Below are 27,836 nucleotides of genomic sequence, written 5' to 3' on the forward strand. Positions count from 1 at the left end.
AAATGGAAAGCAGGTTCTTTGAAATCAAGCTAAGGATGGAGAACTTTTCCCTAGTCTAGACAAGCATTAAGCCTTGCCAGGGCATGTTGGGATCTGTGTTATGGAAACTGGTTCAGAGGTCAAAGGATGTGGTGACGCTCAAGTCCTGGGCACTGGGGATTACCCATATCACCCCAGAGGTTTGTGGAGGGGGGCCTCCAGGGGCTGCACCCAGAGATACTTGGGGATCACATGGTGCCAGGGATTGAACCTGGGTTAGGTGCATGCTAGCAGAAGCCCTTTAACCACTGAACTGTCTTTGAGCCTCGGCAGTGGAAGCAGGGGAGGGTTTAAGCAAGGAATTCACAATCTGGGCGGACTTCTACAGTTTCCGGCTCAGATGCACTTAAATCACATTCTGCTGTTTGGTTTGCTATTTAAGTGGTTTCTTCTGGTACATTCTCTTTTATGTTTAGGAAACCCCGGGATTTTCTGGTGGGTGCACAGGAACAATCGTAATGTGAGTGCACTCCAGGCAGAGAGAGTGAACGGGACAGAGCAGGGAAAATATTCATGTCTCTTGCTGTTGTTCCATTCACGTTTCCCCCGATATGACATGGGATTTGGACAGCTGGGAGGTGGTGAGAGCCAATTCTGGGGAGTGGCTTTGGGCTTCGACCTCCCCCAGCCAACAGCTCCGTGGGGGCTGCCAAGCCTCAGCCCTTTCATCAGCCTCCTCAGCTCAGTTGGTGGGCTGGTGTCTGTGTCAGGAGACTGGGGGTGGGTTCACCAGGGGATGGGGTGGAGGAGGCTGGACAATGGGGCAGACGTAGAACTGAGAAGGAAAAGTTGCCCAGTTTGCGTGAGGTCAACATGTGTTTGAAACCATTCACATTGCAACCGAGAATGTAATTAGGTGACTTTGTTTTTGTTTTTGTTTTAGAGGAAAAATTTAGAACCTGTGACTGTTGTTCATGAGCACATGCCTGGATGTAGTAATTTTGAGTTTATGGAAAATGTGGTCAGCTCCATAAATCAGTGCTGAAGAATTCTTTCAGTCATCTTTGTGTGAGTAGCTCAGGTCTGCAGTGAGGCTTCCAAGGTTATGCAAAACAATGGAGAATCCACCCAACAAAACTCCAAAACAGCCCTCCCTTCTCTCTGAGTGCTTCCTTGAGTTGCCATAGGCAGCCCCACACTCTTGCTTTGAGTATGTGCTTTCTTGTGAATCTTCTCCATGTGTACACCAATGCCTGGGACCATCTCTGTGTCTATAAGGCTGCAATTCTGCTTTGACTTCTTTCAGGGGTCTTAAAATTATAGCTGGATATTCTAAAGGAAACCCATTGAAAAGTAGGTAGAAGAATCATAGTTTGTGACAGTGCTAATATATGGCCAAATATATTCTAATTCTTAGACCTCCGATATATCAGAACTATTATTATTATTTTGGTGATTGGAGAAAGTTCAAATGGTATTGTGTCTCTCAGGAACATATGGAACATCTTCAAGTGTTAATGCAGACTTTCATTCTCAATTAGTAAATAAGAGATTCAATGTAGGTGGGATTGTTTAGAGAAAATCCCATCGGTTTTCCCTCCACTGTTGAACTTATAACAATCAGTCTTTTGTCCCCAGTGCTGGTTCTTATACCTTACATGTATTATTTCTATGCACTCTTTCTTCTTTCTACACACTCTCACTTTTCAGGTTGACTCCCTTTTAAGAACTTGTCTCCAGCAAACAGGACAGTGGAGAATGGAATATATTTATTTATTTTGGTTTTTGGGCCACATCTGGTGATGTTCAGGGCATACTCCTGTTCCTACACTCAGGGGTCACTCCTGGTGGGAATTGGAGGATCATAAGGGGTAATGGGGATTGAACACAGGTCATCTGTGTGCAAGACAAGCACCTTACTTACTGTACTATCACTTCTGCCCCCAAAGTTAATTTTGCTTCTTTGCATCAGTGTTAGGGGCAGACCCAACTGTACTCAGGGGTTATCCCTGGCTCTGCATTCAAGGATCACTCCTGGCAGGCTTTGGGTACCATATGTGGTGCAGGAAATGTTAATAATTTTAATAAATATCAAATGCTTTCAGTTGCTCTGAAAAAATGCTTATTTTGTCATATAAAATAGAAATTTACATATTTGCTATTTTTCTTCCTTTAGATGAGTCTCTTGTATGTTAAGAGAAATTTTTTAGTTTTCCACAGCAAATGGATCTATAACGTGTAAGCCCACACATTTTCCCAAGTACAAAATATATAGTCTTGGCTTAGTCCTATTATTGAGGAGCCTGAACTTGGGGGTTTGCTAAGGCAACAGGTTGTAGTTGAGCTTCTAGGTAGAACACACACTTCAGATGCAAGGAGTCACAAGTGAATACTGCATTTGTATGATTCATAGGATTTCTTTCTTCATACTTGCCTGCCCTGCCTAACACAATGTGGAAGAGGAAGACTCTTTGAGAAGGAACTTAAACTCGAAAGTCTAGGCCCAGATTCTCTCAGTGATAAGCCACCTCCTCCCAGGCACAGAGGGAGAGGGTCTTGCCTTATAGCTCTGCTCTTGCATCTCCCCAGATGTGCTGTAACGAAAATCGGGCAGAGTGGATAGGGCAAAGTTGTGAATATATTACAACACGTGAGCTATACTGTGGCTTGGATTTTTATATCGACCTTTCACAGTCAGTAGAAAAGCACAAAGAAAATAACCAATAGTTTTTGTCATTGATTGTTACTGTACAAATACAATACTGTACTAAATGCAAATATTTAGTGAAAAAAAAAATCCCCCAAACTCCAGGTTTTACCTGGAGTCTTCTTGCTGGGAAGAGAGATTCAAACACAGCACTGTCTGCTTTGGAAGAAGTTTTAAACCAGAGACATAGGGGTGGAGTGGGGAACACACTTGGTGATGCTCAGGTTTTTTCCTGGCTCTGCTTTCAGAGATCACTTCTGCTAGGGCTTGGGGAATCAAGCCATATGTAGTACTGGGAATCCAACCCAGGTCGGCTGCCTGCCTGGCAAGTGCCTTATGCATTGTACTATTTCTCTGGCCCCATCACTAGGAATATTTGTTCTGTATTTTTTTTTTTTTGCTAATGAGTCCCAGCACAGCAGGTGGAAGATGTAGGCTGCTGGTGGTTGCGGGATAATTAGTGCCATTTTTTACTCTGAAAAATTTATGGAAGAGAGAACGTTCTTATCAGAAGACAGCAAGGGTGAGATTTCAGCAGATCTGAGTTCATTCCTGACTTTGTTACTACCTGGACCAGAATATGTCATTAAGCATCTCTTAATGACATATTCTTTGGTTCCTTATTTACAATACAGAGATATGATTAGGTTGTTTTTAAGATCTCTCTAGTGCCCCTTTCCAATGCTTTCTGGTTGGAGATACTTCAAGTTGGGTTCTGGCAGTTTCGAGGCAACTTTTCACTAAGACCAAAGATTGTCCAGTGACTTTTGGTCCAGTGGTCTCAGCGCCAGATGGAAAAAAATGATTGGTGGGATTCTGTGCCTTCCATTCTTTTGTCCTAGCCTGTGGCTCTCACCTTCTATTGCCCACCACTGATCAATGTGGGTGAGAAACAGCAGCCCTTGGTCTCAGCACTGGCCAGAGTAAGAACCTTCCTTATATATTACTGAGGTACATATCAATTTGTGCTGGAGCGATAGTACAGTGGTAGGGCATTTGCCTTACACACAGCTGGCCGGTCAACCTGGGTTCAAGTCCTCCTCCCCTCTCAGAGAGCCTGGCAAGCTACTGAGAGTATCTCGCCCACATGGCAAAGCCTGGCAAGCTACCCGTGATGTATTTAATATGCCAAACACAGTAACAACAAGTCTCACAATGGAGACATTACTGGGCCCGCTCAAGCAAATTGATGAACAATGGGAGGTCAGTACTACATATCAATGTAGAGGCTTTAGTTCTAGAAAATGAAGCTCAACATATTTCTGTTAATTTTTTTTTCTGAAGAGCAAATCAAAGTTCAATGCCCTATCAGCAACAGAAATTTGGAAATTAATATCTGCCTTGCCAAAATGTGAAATAATAGCTGGAATGGTCAACATTGAACATTTAAATCCTACCGTGTCTCCAGGCTGTGGACGCATCACGGACACACGATCATATCCTTTTCTTAGAAGAACCCACAAGGCATCAAGCTTCCCCTGAAATAAAGCAAATGCATCAAGATTACACAGGAAACAAGATCAGTGCCAACTCAGGCAGGTAGAACATTCCATGCTACTTCACTCATGTGAACAACTCATGTGAACAATGCTGACTGACAATGTGGCTGTGACAGGGTAAGTGGTTCTCCAGTCCCTTAATTCAGGGCTCTAGGAGAGGAGACACATCACAGGGCACTTGATGCTCATGCAAGATGCACTGGAGACGAGGACAGTCCGACATTTACGAACATGGTCATTCACTCATGCTCTTGGCCTTCACCTTATCACACATCCAGGCATATGCTCATAGTACAAGCCAATCCTTTCAGCTTTCACTGCGTTTTTCTTTCCACTTGTCCACAGTTCACAAATGAGAAACACTGATGGAAAAAATCCACGCATATTACTAAGCAAAGGTGTTGACAGAGCAACTTCTATTAAAGGATCTTGGGATGTAGATTTTGAGTTCTCTTCTAGACTTATTTGACAATGACAACTTGCTCAGGGACATTAGGCTCCAGGGACAAGAAACTAAAAATCACAATCCCTTCCTTTAGTTATTGGTTATTGGCTGAATAACCAGGAGAGTAAGCATCTCCTTCCCCAGGGTATAATGAGGACAGTCAAATACCTATACTCCAGTTTCCTAAACCTGTTGGTTTCTTCCATTGAACATTTATTTGGCTTTGTTCTTATTATTGCTGGTGGATGACTCCATGAACAGGCAGAAGTTGGGGTTACTTTGCTTCCCGCAACCCACCCCCCATTGGCAGAAAATCTTTTCTCTCCGAATGATGGCATCTTGCTTTCCACAACCTGTCAATATGTTACCTTCCCTGGCCAAAAAAAGGTCTTTGTAGATGTGATGAAGTTACGGATTATGAGATGGGAGACTATCCTGGATATCTGGGTGGGTTCAATCTAACCATGTTTAATAACGGAGAGAGCGAAAGGGGCAAGGGTGGGAAGAGACAGGATGACAAGCAAAGTCAGAAGGACTGAGTGAGGACTCAGTTCACTGCTGTGGGCTTTGGAGACAAAGTTGCCATAGCCAATGAGTGTGGAAAGTCACTAGAAAATATGGAAAAGACAAGGAGAACAACTCTTTCCTTGAACTCTCAGGATGTAGCCTTATTCTGATTTTAGTTCAATGAGGCAGAACATTTTTGGGATTCTGATCTCTAAAAAATAAAATGAATGTGTTTTAAGTTAAATTTATGTTAATTTGTTAGAGCAGCAATAGAAAGTTAAAAAATCTCTTAATTTCTCTTAGACATATTCTGTTTATTTGATCATTGTTTCTCTCTCTACTGGCTGACCCCATGAGAACAGAGGTGGTATTGTTTTTAAATTTAGGCAACACAATTTACAACGCTGTTAATACTTGGGTTTCAGGCACACAAGGTCCAACTCTATCTCACTCACTGTCAGTGTCAGCATCTCTCCCCCAGTCTCCCCAGGTTTCCTCCCACCCTCCAGCCCTCCTCCTTAACACACATTTTTAAGGTTAATTATTGTAAGTTGGGTCCCATGCTTACAATAGTGTTAGCTTTAGTGGTTTTGATGTATAGCTTTTGTTATCTTCTAGTGGTTCAAAGATCAGCCTTTGAACCACTAGCATGCCCAAGACTCCTGACTATTGACCCCAGGGTTTTTAAACTGTTACATGCTCATACTTTATGCCTGCAACTGAGACTTGAGAAATATTCACTGGGTGAAGGGATGCACTCAGTGTAAGTTAGTGCTGAGTTAGGTGTGTTTCCCCATGTCTTATTTAATCTCTCTGCAGTTCCATGATGGAGAGGAAAGAAAGTGGGTCAGAAAGTCTCACTACTGAAAACTGTCTAGAGCTTCACAGTGGTGTGATTGGAGAGATGTGATTGGAACCTGTGCTTGTCTAGTTTCAAAGTTTTTGTGAACACTTACATATTTTCTATTACACAAATTGCTGATCTCTCCTTTTGCAGATATGGCTGAGGTGCTTTAAGTCTTTTAGAATATGGTCTCTAAACTGTGGATTGTTACCCTTCTAGTCCTTATAAAATCATTTATTTTGGTGTTAGAATCAGAATTTTTAAGATATAAATTAGAAAAAGGATGATCATTAATTGCACATGGTAAATAATTATTTTCTAAGAAATCTATTGTTATTAAATGCTTATGAGTGTGCTGATGTGAGCACATGCTTATACATACACAGGTAAATGATGGACCCATGCCTATTTCTTATTGGGGTATCAGTCTGCAGGATGTTTAAGAACACTGGTCTAGAAGAGGTCTCAGGAGGACAGTGCTGGAAAAGCCAGGAATGTCTAGAAAGTTCAAGTCTCTTGACACAAGACATATATTTTCATGGTGGCCTGGTATGCTTCCCTGAGATCCTCCAGTAGTGATCCCTGAGACAGAGCCACAGGTAAGACCTGAGTATTGCTGGGTGTGGTCCAAGCCCATTACCCTCTTCCTATATCACTTCCCACCTCACCGAACAAAATAAGAATATCACCTCAAAGACTTCATATTCTAAAACCATTTTCTGGTAGATTATATCCAGGTACAAAATAATATACTCTTAAACCTTTTGAACCTTTATCAACTGTTGCTTGAGTTTTGTGGGTCCAGTTATGCTTTACTAAGTGTAATATTTCGCATCTTTTTTCAGCAAAGTTTTTATGAAAGCTTCTACAAATATTTTGAAATGACTTGAGAATGCTGGATAGAATTGCTGCTGTGTTCAGCTTGGTTTTCTGCATTAAACCATTTCAATCATCAGTTAAATGTTTTCCTTTAAGGTTTTTTAGGATAAACATTTATATTTCAGGAGAGAACCAGGTGGATTTCCTGGACAAATGCCTCTCTTTTATTTCCCTCATTTTTCTCCTCATTCTTTTCCTTTTGGTGGGTAACAAGGTGCTGCTCTCAGTATTTGGCTTTGTAAATCAGTCCTCTCCAGTGTTCTGTATGCTAATCACTCAACTCCTTGACAATTGAGAGCAATTACATAGGCTAAAACAAAAAACATGTGTTGAAGAAGTCTATTAACTCAGCAGAAATTTCAAGTTACATGCAAGCAAAAGAGCAGAAACTACTCAGTTATTTCATGGGTGAATGCACAGTAAATTCTGTTTCTGTGTGGCAATAGATCATAGTGTAATAGTTAAGCACAAAATGACTGAGTTCAGACTGCCTGATTCATATTTTGGGTCCATGATCTACCAGCTTTGCAGTCTTGGATAAGCTGTTTTATCTTACTTTTCTCATCTTTACAATGGAGATAATAATACTGTCTACTCTATAGACCTAAAATTAGGTATTGGAATACTAGTCTTACAGAATGTATTCATTAAATTGTCAAAGTAAAGTCATTAAAATGATAATTGAGGATGCTCCATAGAAAGATGGAGAGACTATTTTGCAGAATCCAAGAATTCAATAATTTAAGCTTTATGAGCATTTATCTGCTCAACCTCTATTCTGTGAGCCTCCATTTCTGTTCTTTTCCTCAAGCCATACTTCTCATTCCTCTTCAGGATGCTGTGTTTTGACTTCTACAGCTATGGTTGGTGGCTCTACCAAAGTTGTGTTCCCTAAGGTCAACACAACATGCAGAATAACAATACCTTAACTTTTTTCTTCTAGAAATCTGAATCTCTAGGTCACTCCACCTATACACTCTTCCTGGGCTCAGTGCTCTTAGCCTTTTTCTTCCTGTTTCACTGTTTAGTCCTCTCAGACTGGTTTCCTTTATCTACACTTGACACTATAATTCTCCTTGGCCATTTTCTAATCTCACCCACTATCTGAGTACATTCTGAGAATGGGTCCAACTTCCACCTAGCTCTTTACAGCTCACGAATTCTATCTTCCACTTTGTCCTCTTTAAAGCGAGCTTTGAATTTGGGTATCCAATGACCTACCAGATTTTGATTGTAATGTCACTGTTATCACGTGTATTGAAGACCATTACAAATTGAATGATCTTTCCCCAAATCTTCTCCACCTTTTATATACCATGCCTTGGTTCATGGTATCATCAACATCTAGATATGTAAGCTGGAAACCAGAGAACGATTCTCAGCTCCATTTCCTCCACCACTGCATTTTGGGGATGTTTTTTCTATAACAGTTTTCCTGTCACCTCTTCTTGTCTACCCCTTTCCCACTATCTCCAAGGAAACCACCCTAGTCAAGGCTCTTGTTTTCTGTTTCTCATCAGCGTCCTTCTTTGTCTTTTATACCAGGCTCCTTGTCAGGGATTTTATGGTTAGCTTGAATGGATTCATTGAAGTGAATAAAATAATTCAAGAAATATCTTACTAGTAGTGTCAATTGGTCACGACCAACCTCTATCTGCATTGGCTTTCCCATATGTAGAATGGCACTAATACTAATTGATATTTTCCAGGGTTGTGGTGAAAAATGAAGGTGTTAGTCCATGGAAAAACCTCTGGAACTGCATGGTTTGTACTGTGTGCTTTAGTGAGGAGAGATGTCAATGGCCTCTTCTATAAAAGGTGAGAATAGTTAGTTTACAGCTGTACTCCTAGTGCTCTGAATTCTAATGGTCCCACAAATGAACCAATGAGCCCACTAAGTGGTACATAAAATGATCTAAAAATCTGTATAAGCTATTCATTTGATTATTAACTCCTACAGTATGTAAAATTTTATGAAAGAGCAGAAGCTCTCTAAAGTCAAATGAAAGTGTTTGACAAATGCTCTTGAGGTTTGATTAAAATTAAAAAGTTACATACCCTGTGTACTGGAGCAGGGAATGTGGTGCAGGGGATGGAAAACAGAAATCATATCCCATGGATGCCTTGATTTTATGACTGTCAACAGGAGCCAGTTATTAATGAATAGTAGTTAATGTATTTATTAATAACATTCCTTTGGAGCCAGAAGAACCTTAAAAGATTCTTACAATTAGTCTCCAGGATGTATCTAAACCCTTGGGAGGAATTTTGAATTAAATTTATGATTTATCTCAGATTTGACTGTCCCTTACATATTGGTCTCCCTTTCTATAGGCTGCATTTCAAGACACTATTGTCATTCCCCAGGAAAAATGTCCACTTGCTTCTGTGAAGCTAAGTTAAAGATCACCACACCACATGGCAAACCTGTAACTGGGTATTTTTGGTTCTTGAACAACACAGATATGAACTGGGTGGATCCACTTATACACGGATTCTTTTCTCTGTAAACAGGTTCCACCACCATGAATTTAACCCACGTTGGATGCATGTTGGTTGAACCAGTGGATGTGGAACCTAAGGAGGGAAAAGACTAACCCTAGTGAATTTGACAGTTTTGGGTTTTGGTCTGAGAGAGGGAGTTTCCTGAAACTACCTCCTCCTGGATACCAATGGTTGACTTCAAGGGAATCAAAAGTGATCTATGAATTTTCAATTGCAGAGGGGAAAGGGGTCCGCGCCCCCAACCCTGAGTCATTGAAAGGTTAACATTTAAAAATAGCTCTCATTTCATACCAACTTGACACATTCTGTCTATAAAATAAGAAATATATACCAAGCACAGGCTCCCAAATTACCCCAGCCTCAGACAATAACTTCTAATCCACACAGATAGACAAACCAGAAGTTGTATGTAAACTCCAGCTTTTGTTTCTTCCTGAACATGAAGTCGGGCTGGGAATGTTTACGTGGCGCTCATTCAAAGAGCCCTTATGTGTGGGATTTGTGGCTGGGCTTCCTTTTCTTTCTTTCTTTTGGCCAAAAGCAGCTGTGTCTTCTCTTCTGGTTTGTCTGCCTTAGCAAGTGGGATGTTAGTCAGAGATTGAAAATTTTGAGGATAGCTCAATTTATGGGGCTGTTAGAGACTAATGCTTAAATTTGTACACCTTAAAATAATATAAATATGAGACTCAAGCTTCTCCTGAATAGATGAATAACTACAGCTAAAATCTCTTCCTCACATACACCCACCAAAGATGTTGTTTTGCTTTTTTCCCCCTTTCCCCTCTTTTGGTCTTTGTTTTACAAAAAATGTGTGGAGATGTTTTTAAAAAAATTTACTGGAGAGGGACAAAGTAAAAATAAAGTGATAAACTTGTTCAATGTCTCATCTGAAAGTAGTTTTAGATTTGGGGTGTCTTATGGGGCTCCTCACCCACAGCTTTACTCAGCTAAATATAATGTCCAAACGCTGCTTTGTGGCAAGGTGAGGATGCAAGGTCCAAGCATGATAATGGGCACACAGAAAATGAACAGAAGACCACCCCCTCCCAGGCCCTGCAGATCACACAAGTGAAGCCCCTTCAGAGGAGAGCTGGGATGCCCAGCTCTGTGAGCTGTCATTTCCAGTCATGTGGAGGAGCTACTGGAAAAGAAGAAAAACGGTTTTTCTAAAGGCTGCAAGCCTTCCAGCCAACCTGAAAACAGTTCTGTTTTTAATCCATCTGTGGCCATACATCTGGACATTACTTAACTTGTCTGATATGGTCAGTTCCTAATTTAATGAGAAGCACGGGGTGCTGTCAATCTGGGACGGGGTGGGGGAGGAGAGACAAAGGGGGTGAAAACTGAGCAAAAGGAAAACTGAGGGCAAAATATTGACAAATATCCTGATCATGAGCATGGAATGAGGAAAGGCTGAAGTGTGGTTGATGAGGTCAATGCCTTTAATTAGCCTGGGGGACAGTGGAGAGAGCCCTTGGTGGACTCCTTCTGGCCATCAGTTCTCTCTGGGTGTAATGAGCAAATGTGCACACTTGCTTCACCATTTCTCAAATCAAATTCGTGGAATGCAGGGAAAAAGTGAGTCCTACACAACAAGTTTAGAGTTGCAATTGATTGAGAGTCTTTCCACTGGTACCTGGGGTATCTCAATGCTTCCTAAAAGTTTTGCAGGAGCTGGAGGTGTTCTTGTTGAAACTGGGGGCAGACAATGGACGAATTACTTTCTATACATTTCCCATCTCAGCTTCCTCCTGAATGCCCACCCCATCCTCCCAGCCCCCACATTGCTCACCGCCTAAGAAGCCTGACACCCACTAAGTGTCATATCAGGTTTTCCCTGGATCTGGCCAATTAGGAGCACCAGAAGATGAGAGAACAAGATGAGGGGGAGGATGGAGCATCTATTCCTCTGCTCCCTGCCTGCTCCCTCCCTCCCTCTCAACAGTGACTACATTTCCAAAGAACAGGGATCTGAAAGCATTTCCTGTCAGGGCCTGAGAGTAAATATTTCAAGTTTTGCAGACCAAGAATCAGAACTCAAGAGAATTACATAGGTCCTTCAAAAGCATTTAAAATAGAAAAATCTTGGTGATGATTGTGACAAAATATACTTTGCAGAGATGTGAAGTTGCACTCCTAACCCCTGTCTGTTGCCTAAATAAATGTCATTCAAATTTTTAAATGTGAGAAAAAAGTCTTAGCTTGGGGCCCAAGTGGCAGGGCTGATATCAAAGGCCAACTCCTTCTCTGTGGCAGTGCTCCAGAACAGCTCTCATTTATCTCCCCTTCCTTGCCATGTCTAAATGTGTCACAGTTCCCAGGGTCTTGCTGTCCCCTGCTCACACCTCTATTAGTTCAGGCCTTTAGAATGTTTTCTGTTTCCTGCCAGGGCTTTGACAAATCTAGCCAGAGGTTTCAGGAAAGGGAAACAGAGTTCATGATATTGTGCATGAGGCTGAATGTTATGCTGCAGAGCGTGGTAACTGTCGATCGGCCCCATGGCTAGCTCAGGGCTCTTTCTGGTGTGAACACTAAAGTCCTAGCAGCTCATTTGCCCCTCTTCTTCTGGACAATCACTGTCATTTATTTTTAAAACTCTCTGTGCTTTTATTCTCAAGCCATTCCATTCTAATTCTTTTTCCTTCATCCAACTGACCCAGGCATGCATAAAATGACCTTTTCTTCTCTCCTCAAGGAGATGGCAAGAAGAATGCTCCTTCCTTGGGCTGAGAGTACAAAGTGATCTGTGTGGGCCACAGGAGCTGGTCTCACCGGCACGGGGCTCTAGGTGTGGTTTCTTAATTGCACCCTATGTCTTGGCTTGTTAACCAGACATGGGGAGGCCCCACTTTGTGCCAGGTGAGGTGCCATGCTGTTTACTGGTGCTCGGAAGATGAGTTGTGTGTAACTGTGCCTCCAGGGGGTCAATTCTGGTGGAGAGCGACTCATAAACCCGAGGAGCAGGTCCCACTTGTCTCCTGCCTACAGAGCAGGCTGAGTCAGCAATGGCCAGGGGCACCTGGCCAGCGAGAGGCTGAGTGGGTATGTGTTCTCACATTCATGCAAGGGAATCCTGCCAGGCATCTCTCGAGTTCACCGGTGTCCCAGGGCTTTTCCATCTTGCTTTCTGGGGGAATCCCTGACACTCAGATTCCCAGCTGCTTGCCACTAACACAGCAGTCATGTGTGTAGTAAAACGGAGGATCTCCTTACTGAGTATGATTATGATCTTTGCCTTGCACCAGAGCTCCTTCCCTCATGCTGGCTAGAACCTTTGTGACAATGTCTTATCTGGGCTGGTGAAAACCCATAACGCTGGCTTCAGCCCCAAAGTTGCTGAATAGAGATGGGTAGGAGCCCCAGCTGTGCATTTCTAACAAGCACTGGGGAGCTGCTGCGGTTGCTGGGATGGGGACCACACTTTGAGAACCAGAAGTTTTACACAAAGGCTAAGAAGGAGGCAGAACATCAAAGGCCACAGAGGAAGTGGTACTTGAGGCAATGGGGATTGCATAGGGAGTTTGCATGTGAAGTTCGGAAAGAGGATTTGGGATTAAAGGAATTTCATGCTGCGGGAGAAGAGGGCGCACTATAAGAGCCAGTGTGCCTGTGAAAGCCACGTGTGACACTTATGATAAGTTTGAGGCATCATCCCTGAGAGTCTATATTTTTAAAATTCATTTGAGTGATTCTGATGTTCAGCTGGGTTTGAGTACTTCTAATGCACTATCTGAGAGTGCGTAGCACGTAGATGGGACACAATTCTCATCAAATTGATTCCAGTTCCAACGCAATGTCAGGCAGGTTTTGCAAATTCTAAATCTCATTGCCCAGATTCATATTTCTTTCATAAAATTCAAACCACCAAACCACCCGTTAATCGAAGAATAATGTGCCCTCAAGCAGAAATTGAATTCCTCCTGCAGAAGTAATGCTGTCAACATATGAGACTACAGAAATGAAAAACCACCCATCATCAAAGATGCCATATTACTCACAAGGTACAGATTCCCAAAAACGACATAATAGAAAAATTCCCTTTCTTTCTCATCTCGGAGCTTCCACTTGGCTCCTTCCTGTCTGTACTCGGCAAGCACGACACTGCATGTTGAGCATTAGAAAATAATTAGAAGCCAACAGCTGGTAGTCAAGCAAGTTATGTTTCGCCCACATCTTTCCAGAGTTCAACCCATTGCCCCAGGGGGGGACTTATCGTAAAAAAGAATCTCACTACTTTAAACACAGCAAATCAAAATGAAAAAGCATGGCAAAGACCCCGAGCGTGAGCTGGCTCAGCTGGGAAAAGAGAACTCTCAGAGAGATTTCATGCCACTGTCAAAATTGGTATTTTCCTTTGATTTTTAGAGGAGTAGGGCTGCTCTGAAATTAGAATATTGCTCAAGGCAAGGTGGCTATTATGTTTGTTGTCACTGGAAGAGAGGGAAGCTGTGTGTGCACGCGTGTGGTGGGGATGGGGCTAAGAGCTGGCTCTGAGATGGAGCCTTTCCCTTAATGCTTTGGAGCTGGCCCAGCTCTGCTTGCAGTGTGCACCAGTGGCTGGACACCTGAACTGGAGACTTGGGTTCCAAAGCTGGGCAGAGAAAGAACTTTGCTTACCTCAGGTTTTCCTGTATGAAATGAGGTAGTAGGGATAGATTATGTCAACATCTTTCCCGTTAGAGTTTTCTAGTGCTCTCTGACAACTGGCAGAATGCGGATCTAATGGACGAGGTCAGAAGGCAAGAGTGTTGAATGGGGACCAGGGAGAGGGCTCAAAAGGCTACAGCACATGCTTTGCATGTGGAAGCCTAGATTCAATCCTAGTGCTGTGTGAACACACTGCTGAGAGTGACTCCTGAGCACGGCTGGGTATGGCTCCCCCCAATAAAAGAGGAAGAGAACAAAGGGTTCACAAGATTTGTCAGTTGCCTCCCATCACTTAAACTTAAGTCAAAAAAGTCTTTTACTGCCTCATGGGGGAGAAGGCAGCTGAGATAGAGAAGGGACCATTAAGTCAATGATTGTTGGAGGGATCACTTGGGAAGGAAGATGTGTGCTGTAAGTAGACAAAGGAAGGACCAAACATGATGGCCTCTCAGTATCTGTATTGCAAACCATAATGCCCTAAAGCAGAGAGAGAGAGAGCAAAAAGGAAAGTTCCTGCCACAGAGGCAGGGAGTGGGGTGAGGTGTGGGTGGCGGAAGGGATACTGAGGACATTGGTGGTGGAAAATGCACACTGGAGGAGAGACGGGTGTTTAATGTATGTATGACTGAAATTCAATCATGAAAGATTTGTGACTATATCTCACAGTGATTCAATAAAAATTTTTTTAAAAAGACTAAGTTTTTTTGGGGGGGAGGGGGAAAAGCCTCTCAAATCATGCTGGGGAGGGGAACCCAGGGCCACTCTTGGTGATACTCAGCCAACTGGGCTGGATGGTTCAATGCTAGGGCCAGAGGATGTAGTGCTGCTCAGCCCCTGTGATTCATGAACCAAAAGGGCCATCCTAGTGGTGCTCAGTAGCCACCAGAGCCATACCCTGTGGGACTGGGTTGGGAGGGGAATCTTCAGGAATTATACACTGAAATGTCTGTGGGGTGGTGGCCAGGAATAGAGCCAGGGTATTTAGGCATGTGAAAAACATTCTTGACCCCTGTATTATTTCCCTGGCCTGAATGAAAGGTTTAGGCTCTGGTGATGTGTAGGGAAAAGAGATGGGGGAGAATAAGGTGTTGCTCATAGTTGGGAAGAATGAGTTCTAGATCGATAGCCAAAAAAATCTGACAGCATCACTGTCAAATAAAAATTCTGATACTCTGGTGGGAGGCTCAGAGAAAGAAGAATTGACTTAAGTTGTGGCCAGGGGAAGAGAGATGAGGCATCAGAAAGAATTTTGCCATTTTTGTTAGACAGTGGAAGCACCTATCAATGGGAGTATGGGGTACTAGGGGAATTTGTAATGGTTCTCAGGCTTCTCTGAGGATACTATCCAAGTCACTTAGCTCTCTTTCCACTACTTTACCAGAGACTGTAAAAAGCCTATTCCTTCCCTTGATAGTCTGAGATTGCGGAAATATGTCCTTGTACTTTCAAATCTATGATTTTAGACATTTCTGACTCTTACTAGAAAGTGCTACTGGGCGTGGGCTTGAATAGCAAAAGACACACCTTGATGGGAGAGTACCACTTCCGGGGAGATGAGGGCCGACGCATGTTGTTGTTGAGATTTCGAGGTTCTGGGAATTCGTACTCCTGCTCTGGCATCTTGACTCTTGCATTCTTTGCCTTTTCCAATTTGGCACCTTCTTCTGTGGAACCTTTTTCTCCCCATCGAACCTAAAGTAAAACAATATCAAATAAGCCCAAAATGGCAAAATAAAATAAAATACATGAAGGGGGATCACAATTACAATTGTGATGGGCCACCTGAGTGTTCTCCAACTCAATGCTTTTGGGTTTGGGGGGAGAAGCTGGACAAAGGGAAAGAGGGGGCGTTGAAGGTGCAGAGAAAATAAGCTCTGGGGGTGGGGGCTGTGGACTGTGGCGCCAGCTTACACAGCAGCCTTGCACACCCATACAAGAGTGTCAGATTCTCTGAGCGAAGAAACCATGTGGGTAGATATGAGAAGTGGAGAAATGAACTTCTCTGACTTACGATGGACCCAACATGGGGTGTTACAGTTCAAAGGCTGTACCTGTCATCTCTTCCCTCTGATGCCTCATGGCCCATAGCCCTACAAAACTTCAAGTCTGAGTTTTTTCTACTTTGCTTTGATTTCATCATTGAGTAGAAATGATATAGATAGGAGATGGCTCAAAGGGCTGGAGTATATACTTATATTCAATTCTCGTTTCCTGGGCACTTCACTGAGGGTGATCCCTGAACACTGCTAGGTAGGGGTCACCCCATAAAAAGACATATTTTGTCTTTTTTCTCCTGGTGCAGGGGATCAAATCCGAGGTCTTAGACATGGGAGGTTCTACAACATAGCTATATCCTTGGCCTTTCTGCTGTCTTCTTACCTCCATCCTTTTAATGCCTCCAACGCCTCGCCCACCATAATAAGAGGCATCAACCGTAGGCCACTTTTTCTTCGGGAGACCATCATCATCTTCTTCCTGCAGAGAAATTGTGATCCATGTAAGGAAGCCAAGCCCAACAGCCACTGAGTCCATCCCACATAGCCAAGTGCACAAGAGCACTCTGCTGGGAGAAACTCTGGCTCACTATTTACCCTGGGCAATTCACATCACTATAGATGCTTCTTTTTACTATTAGTGATTGGGTAAACACACTGCACCTGGGTGAGGGTGGGGTACAGACAATCCTGCACCCAACTACTTTGTATGGTAGCCCATCAAATCCCATCCACAGGCTGAGGATTCTGATTTTATGTCTTCTTCCCTGACTTCGTTAAACTCCAGTGGCAGACTTGATATTAATTTCTTCTCTCGGGGGACTAACAAACATTTCAATAATTGCAGACCAGAAAGAACTGCAGATTTCCTGTTCTCACACCTGCTCCTCTAGTAATTACCCCACCACCTTGAAATTCATCTTGGATTTTCTCCTTCCCCCACTGCCTTTCTCCAACCTCCTCTCAAAATTTCCAGAAAGTTTTATTGATGTGGGACTGTCTAAGGGATCCCACATCTGGGACTTTTCCACCTGCACCTCTGTAACCATCACCAGCAACATGATGGTCCCGAGTTATTGAGAGTTTTCCCTTCTGGATTCTGTGATAACAACCTCCTTCTTTCTCCTCCTCTCTCTGCTCCAGCTTGCTGCCTTCTTTTGTCCCTCAAAGACTCTGAAAACATTACTATGTTGTGACCTGTTCATGAGTTCTTCCCTTGTCCAGGATTACTTTTCCTGGGGTTTCTCATGGATCTTTCTTATCACTCCTTGGACAGGTCTTCCCTGGACATTCTTTTAAAAGTAGTCCCAGTCTTTCCAGCCCATCAATGTGTTTTATTTTTAGTTACGGTTATTATCAGGCTTAACATTTATTTATTTTCTGTCTCTCCTTGCTGGGATGTGAGTTCCACGGAAGCTTGTGTTTACTGGTCATATCTGCCATTGTATGCTCCACTTTTAGAGTGGCACCTCAGATGTGGCAGATGCCCAAGCATTATCTATTGAATTTACACATAAATTACATGAGACGATTTAAATAAAGCAGTTAACTCTGTCTGCAGCTAAGCTCAGTGAAAGGAAGTTTGTGCTTATACATCTTAAGATGGAAAAAGGAAACAAGAGGAACTTTTATAGAAGGATAATTAACAAAACTGTTCTTCATCTTAAATTTCTTGCTGTGGGAGAAAAATGAGAAGTAAAATATCACCATTTACAATAACCTATGGGTTAAGGGTGTGGTATGCCTTCCCTTGTAAGTAGAGAAAGGCGTCTGTTTACAAAGCAATAACAAGAGCCAGAGGGGAAGAAATTGTTCAGAACAAGGCTACCTCCCATGACCTGTGTTGGTGGCATTTGGGGAATCAGAGAATCCTATGGAGGTACACCACCAAGTGGAAAGGGGCCTCCCAAGCAGGAGACAAGTCAGCAGAAAAGAAAGCAGAATCGGAGGTAACAAAACAAAACACTTATAATTAAAATATCAAGATTCCCTGGAGACTTGTTGTGCTGAGAAGGAGCAGTCTTCTCTAAGAAATATTTTTTAATTAAAAATCTTAAGCATTTAGGGCTGGTGCGATAGTATAGCAGGTAGGGTGCTTGCCTTGCATGCGGCCAACCAGGATTCGATCCCCAGCATCCCATCTGATCCCCTGTGCACCATCAGGAGTAATTCCTGAGTGCAGAGCTAGGAGTAATCCCTGAACACTGCAGGGTATGGCCCCCAAAAGAAATAAAAACCCAACACCATAAACATGTAATATCGCTTAAAGTGCAGTGATCAGTAGACTTTTCAGAGGACCTGCCGCTTCTAGTAGTCAACACTTGGGCCTGTCTCTTTCTTTAAAAACTTCACTTTGGAACTGGAAGCTCTGAAGGTAGGTGGGTTCTTTTGACCCTGTCTTCTGTGTGTCTTGCACAAAGCATGATGCACAGTAGTTGTTCAGTGAATATATACTGAGTTCAACTGTTGAACTGATGTTGCCTTTGTTATATGTGTGCTAGTCACACATAAAAAGCTTTATTTGTATTAGCCCTTTCACCATCCCCTACTGCCACCAGTCTCCAGATGCCAGGGTGGCAGTGGTGCTATTGTACGCATTCAATTATTTAGTTTATTTATTTATTTATTGTTTGGGGGCCATACCCAGTGTTGCTCAGTGGCTCTGCACTTGGGAATCACTTCTGGTGGGTGTGGAGATAGAACCCAAGTTGGTTGCATGCTAGGCAAGCACCCTACCCACTGTACTCTCTGGCCCCTCTCTTATTTCAGAGAGGAAGGATTGAAGTTCAGAAACATAGGTCAGTCAACTTGCACATGGTAGAGTGGGACTGGAGCCAGGCACCTCCTTGTCTTTGGTTTTCCAAGTTGGCAGTTCTAGGTTTGCGCCTTTGCACTTTGCTTTTCCACTGTTTTGATGGCATCACATAAATGCTAGTTTTGTACTTCTTACATTTTGTGCTTACTAATTTAGACAATGTCTGAATATGAAACATGGTAAAATAATAAATAAAACCAAATAAACTCAATAAAGGAAAACACTATAGTTCAGAGAATTTTACCTTATGATCTAATTTTAGAAGGTTCATGAGGACAAACTAAGAAGTTTTAGTGTTACATTTAACACTGGAGTCTGATATATGTGTTAACTGGCCATGAGCAAAGTATGCCTTCAAAAAGCCTGGGTAATGGTCTAGGACAGTTTTTCCAAATAACTGAAATTAGACTACCACCTAAAACTGTGCAAAGCAGTACTTAGCATGACAGACAGTTGAAGAATAGAGCTACCTCATTTAGTTAGGAACTGGAATGGTCTTATGAATTTCTTAATTTTTTAAGCAGCAGGAAAAAAATTAGTAACTATATAGTTTTGTTTTTCATTTTACAGAAGAGGACAGTTGGATGCAAAAGAAATGAAGAGAGCACTGAAGTTGAAGTTCTGGTCTGGTTTCTTGATGGCTTGATAAGATTCCCCCTCCAGTGGCACACCAAGCTGTCCTCTTCGCATCTGCCCGGGACTTGCTGCCAGCTCTAAGGCTTTATTCCAACCCACCCTGTGCCAAGCTAGGCCAGGACTGTGTCCTGAGCAGGTGGAGTCCTGCCACAGGAAGTGTCAAGACTCGAATCTGCTGCACGTGATTCCGATCCACCAAACCTGCTGTTTAATCTCCTGACTCAAGCTTGTCTGCCAAACCTAAACAATAACCACCACCATAACAGCAAAAGGCAACACAAAGGCCCAGGGAATGACCAACCGAGACTGTCAGAATTTCCCTGCAATTGCCAAAGCTCTGTTTACTCATTCTAGAGACATTTTAGAAGATGGTTTTGCAATCTTCATAAGAGAAAGGAATTTTTGATGCCTTTCCATTTGCTTAAAAATGGATGGAGTGAAAAAAAATCCCAGCTCCCAGCAACTCCACGAAGAAAACTAGCAGCAGTGGAAGTGAAGGCCACATTAAATCAATGATGTCTACTTGGTGGTTCTTTTCCCGCACACTGTGTCCTTCAAGGATGTAGCATGGAGGGGGAACCACCAGTCTCAGACTCCTAATGCTTATAGAAGACAGGCTGGATAAGCCAAATTGTTTTGTGGGAGGAAAGGAAAAGGAATGTAGGGTGTTCAGTCAGTCAGGAGTGGGGGAGAGTGGAACATAGCTGCTATCCAAAATCTGCCAGTAGGAATACCAAGGATAGTAGAGAAGAGATTGCTTGATGTTCTATTAAAAGTTAGTTGCTTGCTACCTTATGTTGTACCTCACTGTACTTTTATTGGCTTTAATTTTTATTTATTTACTTTGGGGTCTACCTAGTGGTGTGGGGGTTCACTAGGGCTATACCCAGCAGTGCTCTGGAGCCCATATGTTACCAGGGATCCTACCTGGGTTCTGTGCATGCCAGACATGCATTTCAGTCCTCTAGGTTATCCCTCCCACTCCTACTTTGGAATTTTCCATGAAAGTCCCTATGCACATAGCATCCTGCAAGTGGTGTCTCTGGGGGATTTTAAGCATCAGTTTCTTGCCACTGAGAAATTGTTTTTTAATACGATTAATATGATAATAATGTTTGTAACTCATTCAAAGTCAAATGCTTCCTGGGATATCCATCCCATCACTGTCAGTGTCTCCACTATCTTCCCTCCCTGATAAATGTTTCCCCCAAATCTACATTTTGTATGTATTTAGAACTAAACCATCAGATGAAGCACCTATAACTGAATTCTCCCATTAACTGCCAATTATTTGAAATAACTACAGAACTACTGAGAAATACTCACACTGCCGACAGGAAATGCTCTTAAAGTTGTTAAAAGTTGAATTTCCTTGTTTTTGTTGAGATTTTGAATCTTAAGCAGTTTGGGGGTCTTTTTCTGCAGGATGTCAGTGTGTGTGTGGGTTGCTTGGAATATCAAAGTCATGCCTCTGTATATATTTTCATATTTCCTATTATACAGGATGACTAGGAGTTTATTATAAAGTTGCATTCATCCTCCAAGCTTAATTGTGTAAATAATAGATACACTCCCTTAGAATATGATATTTATAGAGACTGATGAAAGTTTGGAAGGTTCAGACTTATTTATATATATGGAAGTTTTTGACCTTAGTAGTTATTGAACATTAGTCACTGCTAAGCTCTTTGGGGAGGCATCAAAGATGAATTAGACATAGATCCTAACCCTAAAGTAGCAAATGGTCTAAAACTTTGACGTAGAAGAATCATTAAAATACCCAGATGGAACAGCAGAGAAGGAAGAGAAATTACTTCTGATGGAAGGAATGCCAGTGTGTTTTGTGGAGACAGTAACACAAGAGCTGTGCTTTGAAAGGTTGATGGGATTTGAACACAGGAAGATGGAGTGAAGAAGGTGGTCTCAATTCAGACTCATTCCTAGAGCATTATGTACACCATTTTGTATGGGATAATGTACATTTTATGTTTTTTGGGTATTTTTTTCTTTCTTGTTCCCTGCCAAAACACATTAGAAAGGATATTAGGGCGGCCTCACTCACTGGGCCAAGAATTCTCAGGGCCAACACACATGCTAAGGTAATCAGTTCAGCCTGTAGCCTGTCCCTTGCCAGCCTGGAAGTAACTTTAGGTCTAACACAATCCTTTGGATCTCAGATATCCTCAGGTTGTCACTTTTTTTTTTAGAAACCAAACTGGCCTTCTTCAGGTGAACAAACAACCTTTTAATAGATGACAGATGAAACTGGAAAAACTCAGCTATGTTCTTTCTTGCTTTTAATTCTTCTTTCTTGGTGGTTTGATGGTGTGGGCATTTTTTTCCCCTCCCTCCAAAATTGTGCTTAGTTTACAAACTTATTGTGCTTGATCTCTATGTGGAGTCCTATGCTAGAAGCTGGGATCTGGGGCGAACCAGACCCCACTTAGTCTTATACCTAAGGCCCTATACATACTTTGCCAAGGTGGTTGCCACTGAACCTTCCAAAGACAAAAGCAGATCCAACTTCAGAAGAAAGAGCAAAAACTTGTATAGTTGAAGCTAAGAAGAGAAGGGAATATTCATTCCAGAACCCAGAGAGCACCTCCTTAAGGGCATTCTTCTTATCCAATCATTCTTTGGGAGGACAACTGACAACTGCTCACAATGGAAATAACCCAAGTGAAACTTGTGGTACTGCTTTCTCTTGAAGGATAAATACAGGTTTTTGTGGATGAAAAAGCTTCTTTTCCTCCTCTGCATAGCAATGTAATTTCCCTTTTTGATTCCTGGGCAGAAAGTTGGCATTCCAACAAGATGTGCTTTAATTGATTGCAGCCATTAAATCCCTTGGCTTACATGCACTTGGTTCAGGATATAAGAGCCACATGGAACTTTAAATTTAATCATTATTATTTCTGTACGTAGGAAACTTGACAGAGGCATTGGGAAAAGAAATAGTGAGGGGGTGGTGCTTGGCTTGAACACAACACCACAACACAACTTAGGGATTGAGGACAATGAACTTGAAATCCCATCAGTATCTTTTAGTCTTGCTACATTTTTCAGACCTGTATCTTGGCTCCTAACTTGGTGAATACTGCATCCAGGGAAGCCAAACAAACCCTAGAATTATCTGAGGATTTGGAAAGTCACTGACAATGCCTTCCTGACCATGGATGATCCTTTTCACCACTGGCCTTTAATGCCTCCACTGTATTCCGTGCCAGACCACACCTGCACAGCACAGCTTGCTGGCCAATTTAGTACTAGAGTTCAAGTGTTTCCCTTTCAAATGATGAGGGCTTGAGGATTAAGGCACAGGTATTAATATACTCCCCATGCTCTAGCCACTCTATATTTTCATTATTATCTGGTGAATTTTGGGGTAACATTATATGAAAGAAAAAATGGAATACATCTGTATCAGGTATTCCTAGAAATATTGATTGTTTGAAGAAGGTGGTAAACTTGTCCTGATCTACACACACAAAGCTTTTAGGTTCTGCAGAAAAAGGAGATCCCTGAAGTGTCTCCTTGAGATCAGCCCCCTGCAGCTATAAATAATTGTCTTGGTAAAGTAGGGAAGGAAGCCTTTGGGGAGGGATATCACCTGGCTGCTGGGACAATTCATTTCCTGTTCATTTTGAGTTTGCAAAGGGGAGAAGACTTCCTTGACTGCTGCATCATATGCATTAGGAAGCTGGGCCTCACTTAGCTCTGCTTGGCAGGGCCTGAGTCTCAGGCTAGCCCATTCAGCTACCTTCCCCGCCCCACCCCATCCACATGGCTGTCCCTGTGCCACTCACCTCGCTTTCTTCCACAGGTGGTGGAGGGACCTCCTTTATAATCTGAAAAGAGAGAAGGAAAAGAGAATAGATTAGCAAAAGTCTTCAGGGACTTACTTTCCAAGAGATGAGTTCATTGTTTGGTCATGATTATTACCCGTGATTAGTGAAGGGAACAAGCAGGGCAGGCCAAGCATTGTGATGCTGCTGTCAGAGCAGAGAAGCTCAGCTGGAGCGTGATCTTGGCCCAGGCCTCCATTCTTAGACTTAGGGTTCCTGCTATAGTTTTGTATAAAGAAAACAGTGCTGCTCAGACAACATTCTTTTTCTTTTTGGGTCACACCCGGTGATGCAGAGTGGTTACTCCTGGCTCTACATTCAGAAATTACACCTGGCGGTGCTCAGGGGACCATATGGGATGCTGGGAATCCAACTCAGGTTGGCCGCATGCAAGGCAAATGCCCTACCTGCTGTGCTATCGCTCCAGCCCCCCAGACAACATTTTTATCTATTACCACAAATTTATTCCCTCGTGTATTCTTTCAGTCATTTCTACAACACATCATTTATTCACAATCCAAATATTCACACATTTAACAAAGATTTATGTACAACAGAAGTCAGGATGGTGCTGCAGAGGTTGGTCAGGTATGCATGTTCAAGTTGTTGCCAGTCCCCTGAACTGTTACTAGTCCCAACTGGTACCTATGGAATGAGGGTGTCATCGCCAAAGAGGTCAATCCCAATTGAGCCATCAAAGAAGAGATAGCCAGGAATTTATTTCAGGATCCTGATTATTGATAGTGTATAAAGATTTTCCTAACAATATTCCAAGAGCGCATCCTGTGGCCTCATCAGGATTGAAGAGCAGGATTGTGGCTGGGCAAGCAATGGGGACCCACTCTCACCAATGAGAGGATAAGTGGGCAGAGAAGGAAGACAGCTGGAGGCAGTGAGCAACTTCTCACTCAGTCCCTTGTTGCAACACCCATTCATAAAAGGAAAGCTCTTCTACTCTATTGAGTTTTGAGTCTTTTACAAGGCAATTCGGTCATTATCTACTGTGACTCTTTTGTCTTTGTTCCGTGTGTACATGGGGAGGGGCTTTCTCTTCTCATTCCAAACTTATTTTCAGACTTTCGGGTTTTTACCTAAAGTCCTTCCCCTTAGAGGTTTTCTGGTAAATACAAAGCTCATTACATAGCTCCTGGTCTCAGAGTCAAGGGGGTGCAGATCACTTGCTGCTCAGTAATAATTTAGCTTGGGGACCTGCTAATATTTTAGTCAGGCTACCTGCCTGATATTAAGTCCCTTCCAAGAAACATAAACCCCTTTGATGCAAATGATGATTATTCTGGAACCTCATTCAGACTCCAGTCCCAAGATTATCCCTTGGGCTACCATTATTTGAAAAGCTCTTACATTTTGCACAAACCTGGCTATAGACTTGAGGCTCTTGACATCAGCCAGGAGGCAGACTCCAATCATGGAAAAGAACCACATTAAATTAATTGAAGAGGCAGAAGCCAAGGCCTTAAGGAGTTTCAAACCGTCATTTTCATCTGCCTCCACTTCCTGGCCACTGTGGAAAGCCTGGTGAGGGTTTTTGGAAAGCATAAGTTGTGATTTGGCTCACCCACTCAAACACTGGCTTTTAATTCCTTAAGGAAATCTCTGCAGAGGGTCTTGACTGCCCAATGCTGATTTCCCATCAACCCAGAGGCAATGATGATTTAAAACAGGAAATGCCTGGAAAGTGGAAGGAGCACTGAGTTGCTGGGGAATGCCTTCCAGAACAGTCTCTTCTCCTTGGGCAGGGAAGGGAGTGGGGAGTTAGTGAGAGAACAGGATATTTGCAAACATACCCAGATGTCTCAGTGAGAGTTTATGGACAGTGTGTGTAAAAAGCACCTGGCTCTTCCAAGGTACCACATATTCAGAGTCAAAGAGACATTCAGGGGTTAAGGTTCTTGACTTACATGTGGATGATGATCCTGGTTTGATCCCCAGGTAGGTATGACCCTCAGCCCCCTCTGCCCCCGCCCCAACAAAATCAAAGTATACCACTTGCTCTCTCCATTGCTAAAAAGAAGCAGAGTCCTTATCAAATGTGAACCTCAGTCCTTCCTTTTTATGATTGAGGATTAGGTAAGTCCCACAACCTCTGTGCACACCACTGTCCTCATCTATGAAATAAGAGCAAGAGTTAATTCTGAGGAACAATCATGGTGGCAAAAAATCTGGTGTGGGGTTGGTGTTCAATAGCTGCTGTATGCTTCTTTTAAACTCTTTCCCTTTCTTGATGTCTCTGTCTCTTGCATTTATGACACCTTTAATGGTGGTTTTACTTCACCTCTGCATACACTGTATGTGGTGCTTTCAAGATGGAGCAGCTAAGACTGTGCCAGGGGGCCTGAGAGAGTCCGGTGACTGCAGTGCGCTTAGGAACTGTATGTTTTACTGTGCAGGTCAGTGACAGCACCCAGGAAGTGTGGTTTGAATGTGTGACCCTGCACACCAATTGCTCTGTGGATCGTGTTCAAGTTAGATTTCCCCTGAAGTTGTCCCTGACCTTAGAACCTTCGAGGTCTCCTTTATGGGGCTTCAAATCACTCAGTGTCCTTTTGTAGACCTTCTAATTATAATTAAAAAATGAATTGCACAATTATTTGCTTTCAAGTAGTGTGACAGAAAGTATTAACTCTCAGTTCATTTCTTGCAAGTTAGAATCAGCAATACACTGATTCTAACTTTGGCTTGGTTTGCCCCATTTCCCTTCTTACTAAGTCTAGGGAGCTTTTGTGTGATAGTGATTGGGTTCCAATTTTTCTTCATTACATTGGACTGATAGAAGATGTGAAAGTTCTCACTAAGTCAATGACGGTTGGAGGGATGGCTTGGGAATGGGAGATATGTGCTGAAAGTAGATAAAGGACCAAACATGATAGCCTCTCAGTATCTGTATTGCAAACCATAATGCCACAAACTAGAGAGAAAGAGGGAAATTGTCTGCCATAGAGGCAGGGGAAGGACTGGAAAGGGATAGGGGGTCGACTGGGGACAGGGGACATTGGTGGTAGAAAATGTACACTGGTGGAGGGATGTGTGTTCAATTATTGTATGACTGAAACTCAAACATGAAAGTTCTGTAACTGTAGCTCACAGTGATTCAATTAAAAAAACTAATAAAATGAAAAACAAAACAAAACACACAAAAAGAAGATGAGGAAGTTTACAAGATCCTTAGTAAAATATTGAAAGATAAAACTCAACAGCAAACATATTTATAAATATAACATGGCAGACCAGGATGGAGATAATGGAGCTAAACCTGAGGACATTTTTTCAATTTTTCCTCCAGACATCAACACCGCCTCTCCACCTACCTCATCTTAGGTGGGATATCAAAAGGGGAGCAAAAGAGGTCCTTTGACTTCTGATAGGTGCCCTAGAATTATTTTTTTTCATTAATGGACTGATATGGTAGAGGGGGCAAGAAAAGTAAGAAAGACGGAAGATGGAATTTAGGAATCTATTAGGATTTTTTTGCTAACTCCACTCCAATCCAATTACAATCTAACTCCTCTTCAATCCAACTGGATGTATTCAATGAATTAAATATAATTTAATTCATTGATTGCATTCATCTTAGTTTAGAAGGACAGACTATAAGGCTACATTTGACAAAGACTTTTGTATGGAAAAGGGAACAAAATCCAGAAAATAAAGGTAGAAGCTTAGTAAATGGACATTTTGGGCATCTTGTCAATGAATCATAACCAATTCAAGTTTTGCTGTATACTCGTAGTTTAAGTGCTGGAAATGGTAGTGACGGGAAACTCGGAGATAGATTTAGCACGGTGTTAATATAGTAGAAAGATGTTGAACTTAAGCAATAGAACAGGTAAGGCATTTGCCTTGCCCATGGTCAACCTTGGATTCACAGGGTGTGCAGGGTATGTTGGAGCCAACTTTTAACTCTGGTACCTCTTCCCCCTCCCAGACGAGAGCCACGCTGGATCACTAGGCATTTCATTTAAGTCAAGAGTCAGGTTAATATGCTACAAGGGGAGCAGGAAAATCCAACATCTAGTGTTCTCCCAGTGGCCAGCTCTGTCTCCACCCCAACTGCATATTCCTCTCTTTTCCTTTCCAGTCTCTTTCCTCTTTGACAACAGCTGGTTGTAAGATATGCTGCATCAACTCCTGTTAGATTGATGTTTGTCTTTGGTACGAGAAAGGACAAAACAGTACTTTATTGTTCAGCCCCTTTTATTCTTGTCCTTAGTGTCCCAGCACCCTTTTTATTTCACATAAAAAAAGCATCTCTTGTGACTTCTTCTGCCCTGAAGTATACATAGTTATCAGAATGTAAAGGAGGCACTTCCTTATGTACTTTGTTCACAAAATTAAGTATGTGTCTTCTCATTTTACAACAGGTCAGCATCTGTGTTGTCTGAAGGTGTCTTAAAATACAGAATTTAGCACTGTAGAGTTTCTCATTTGTGGACTGAAGCCTTGGCATTTCTAACAAGTTTCCAAATGATGCTTATGCTGCAGGTCCATGGATCATATGTAACAGTACAAACTAGCT

The 27,836-nt window shown here is 42.5% G+C and overlaps 1 protein-coding gene across 1 annotated transcript in view; it reads right to left on the minus strand.

The window, feature by feature from the left end:
• The window catches only part of ANTXR1 (ANTXR cell adhesion molecule 1), a 218,100-nt gene that overhangs the window by 50,299 nt on the left and 139,965 nt on the right, over window positions 1-27,836 (minus strand). Inside the window, exons 14-17 of the mRNA XM_056126863.1 lie at window positions 23,264-23,305; window positions 16,392-16,487; window positions 15,537-15,704; window positions 4,084-4,164 (exon numbers count right to left, since the gene is read on the minus strand). Of these exons, the coding sequence (XP_055982838.1) occupies window positions 4,084-4,164; window positions 15,537-15,704; window positions 16,392-16,487; window positions 23,264-23,305 (387 nt within the window). The remainder of the gene's footprint in view (window positions 1-4,083; window positions 4,165-15,536; window positions 15,705-16,391; window positions 16,488-23,263; window positions 23,306-27,836) is intronic.

Source organism: Sorex fumeus, unplaced genomic scaffold (genome assembly GCF_029834395.1).
Source record: "Sorex fumeus unplaced genomic scaffold, SorFum_2.1 ptg000006l, whole genome shotgun sequence".
Taxonomy (NCBI): Eukaryota; Metazoa; Chordata; class Mammalia; order Eulipotyphla; family Soricidae; genus Sorex; species Sorex fumeus.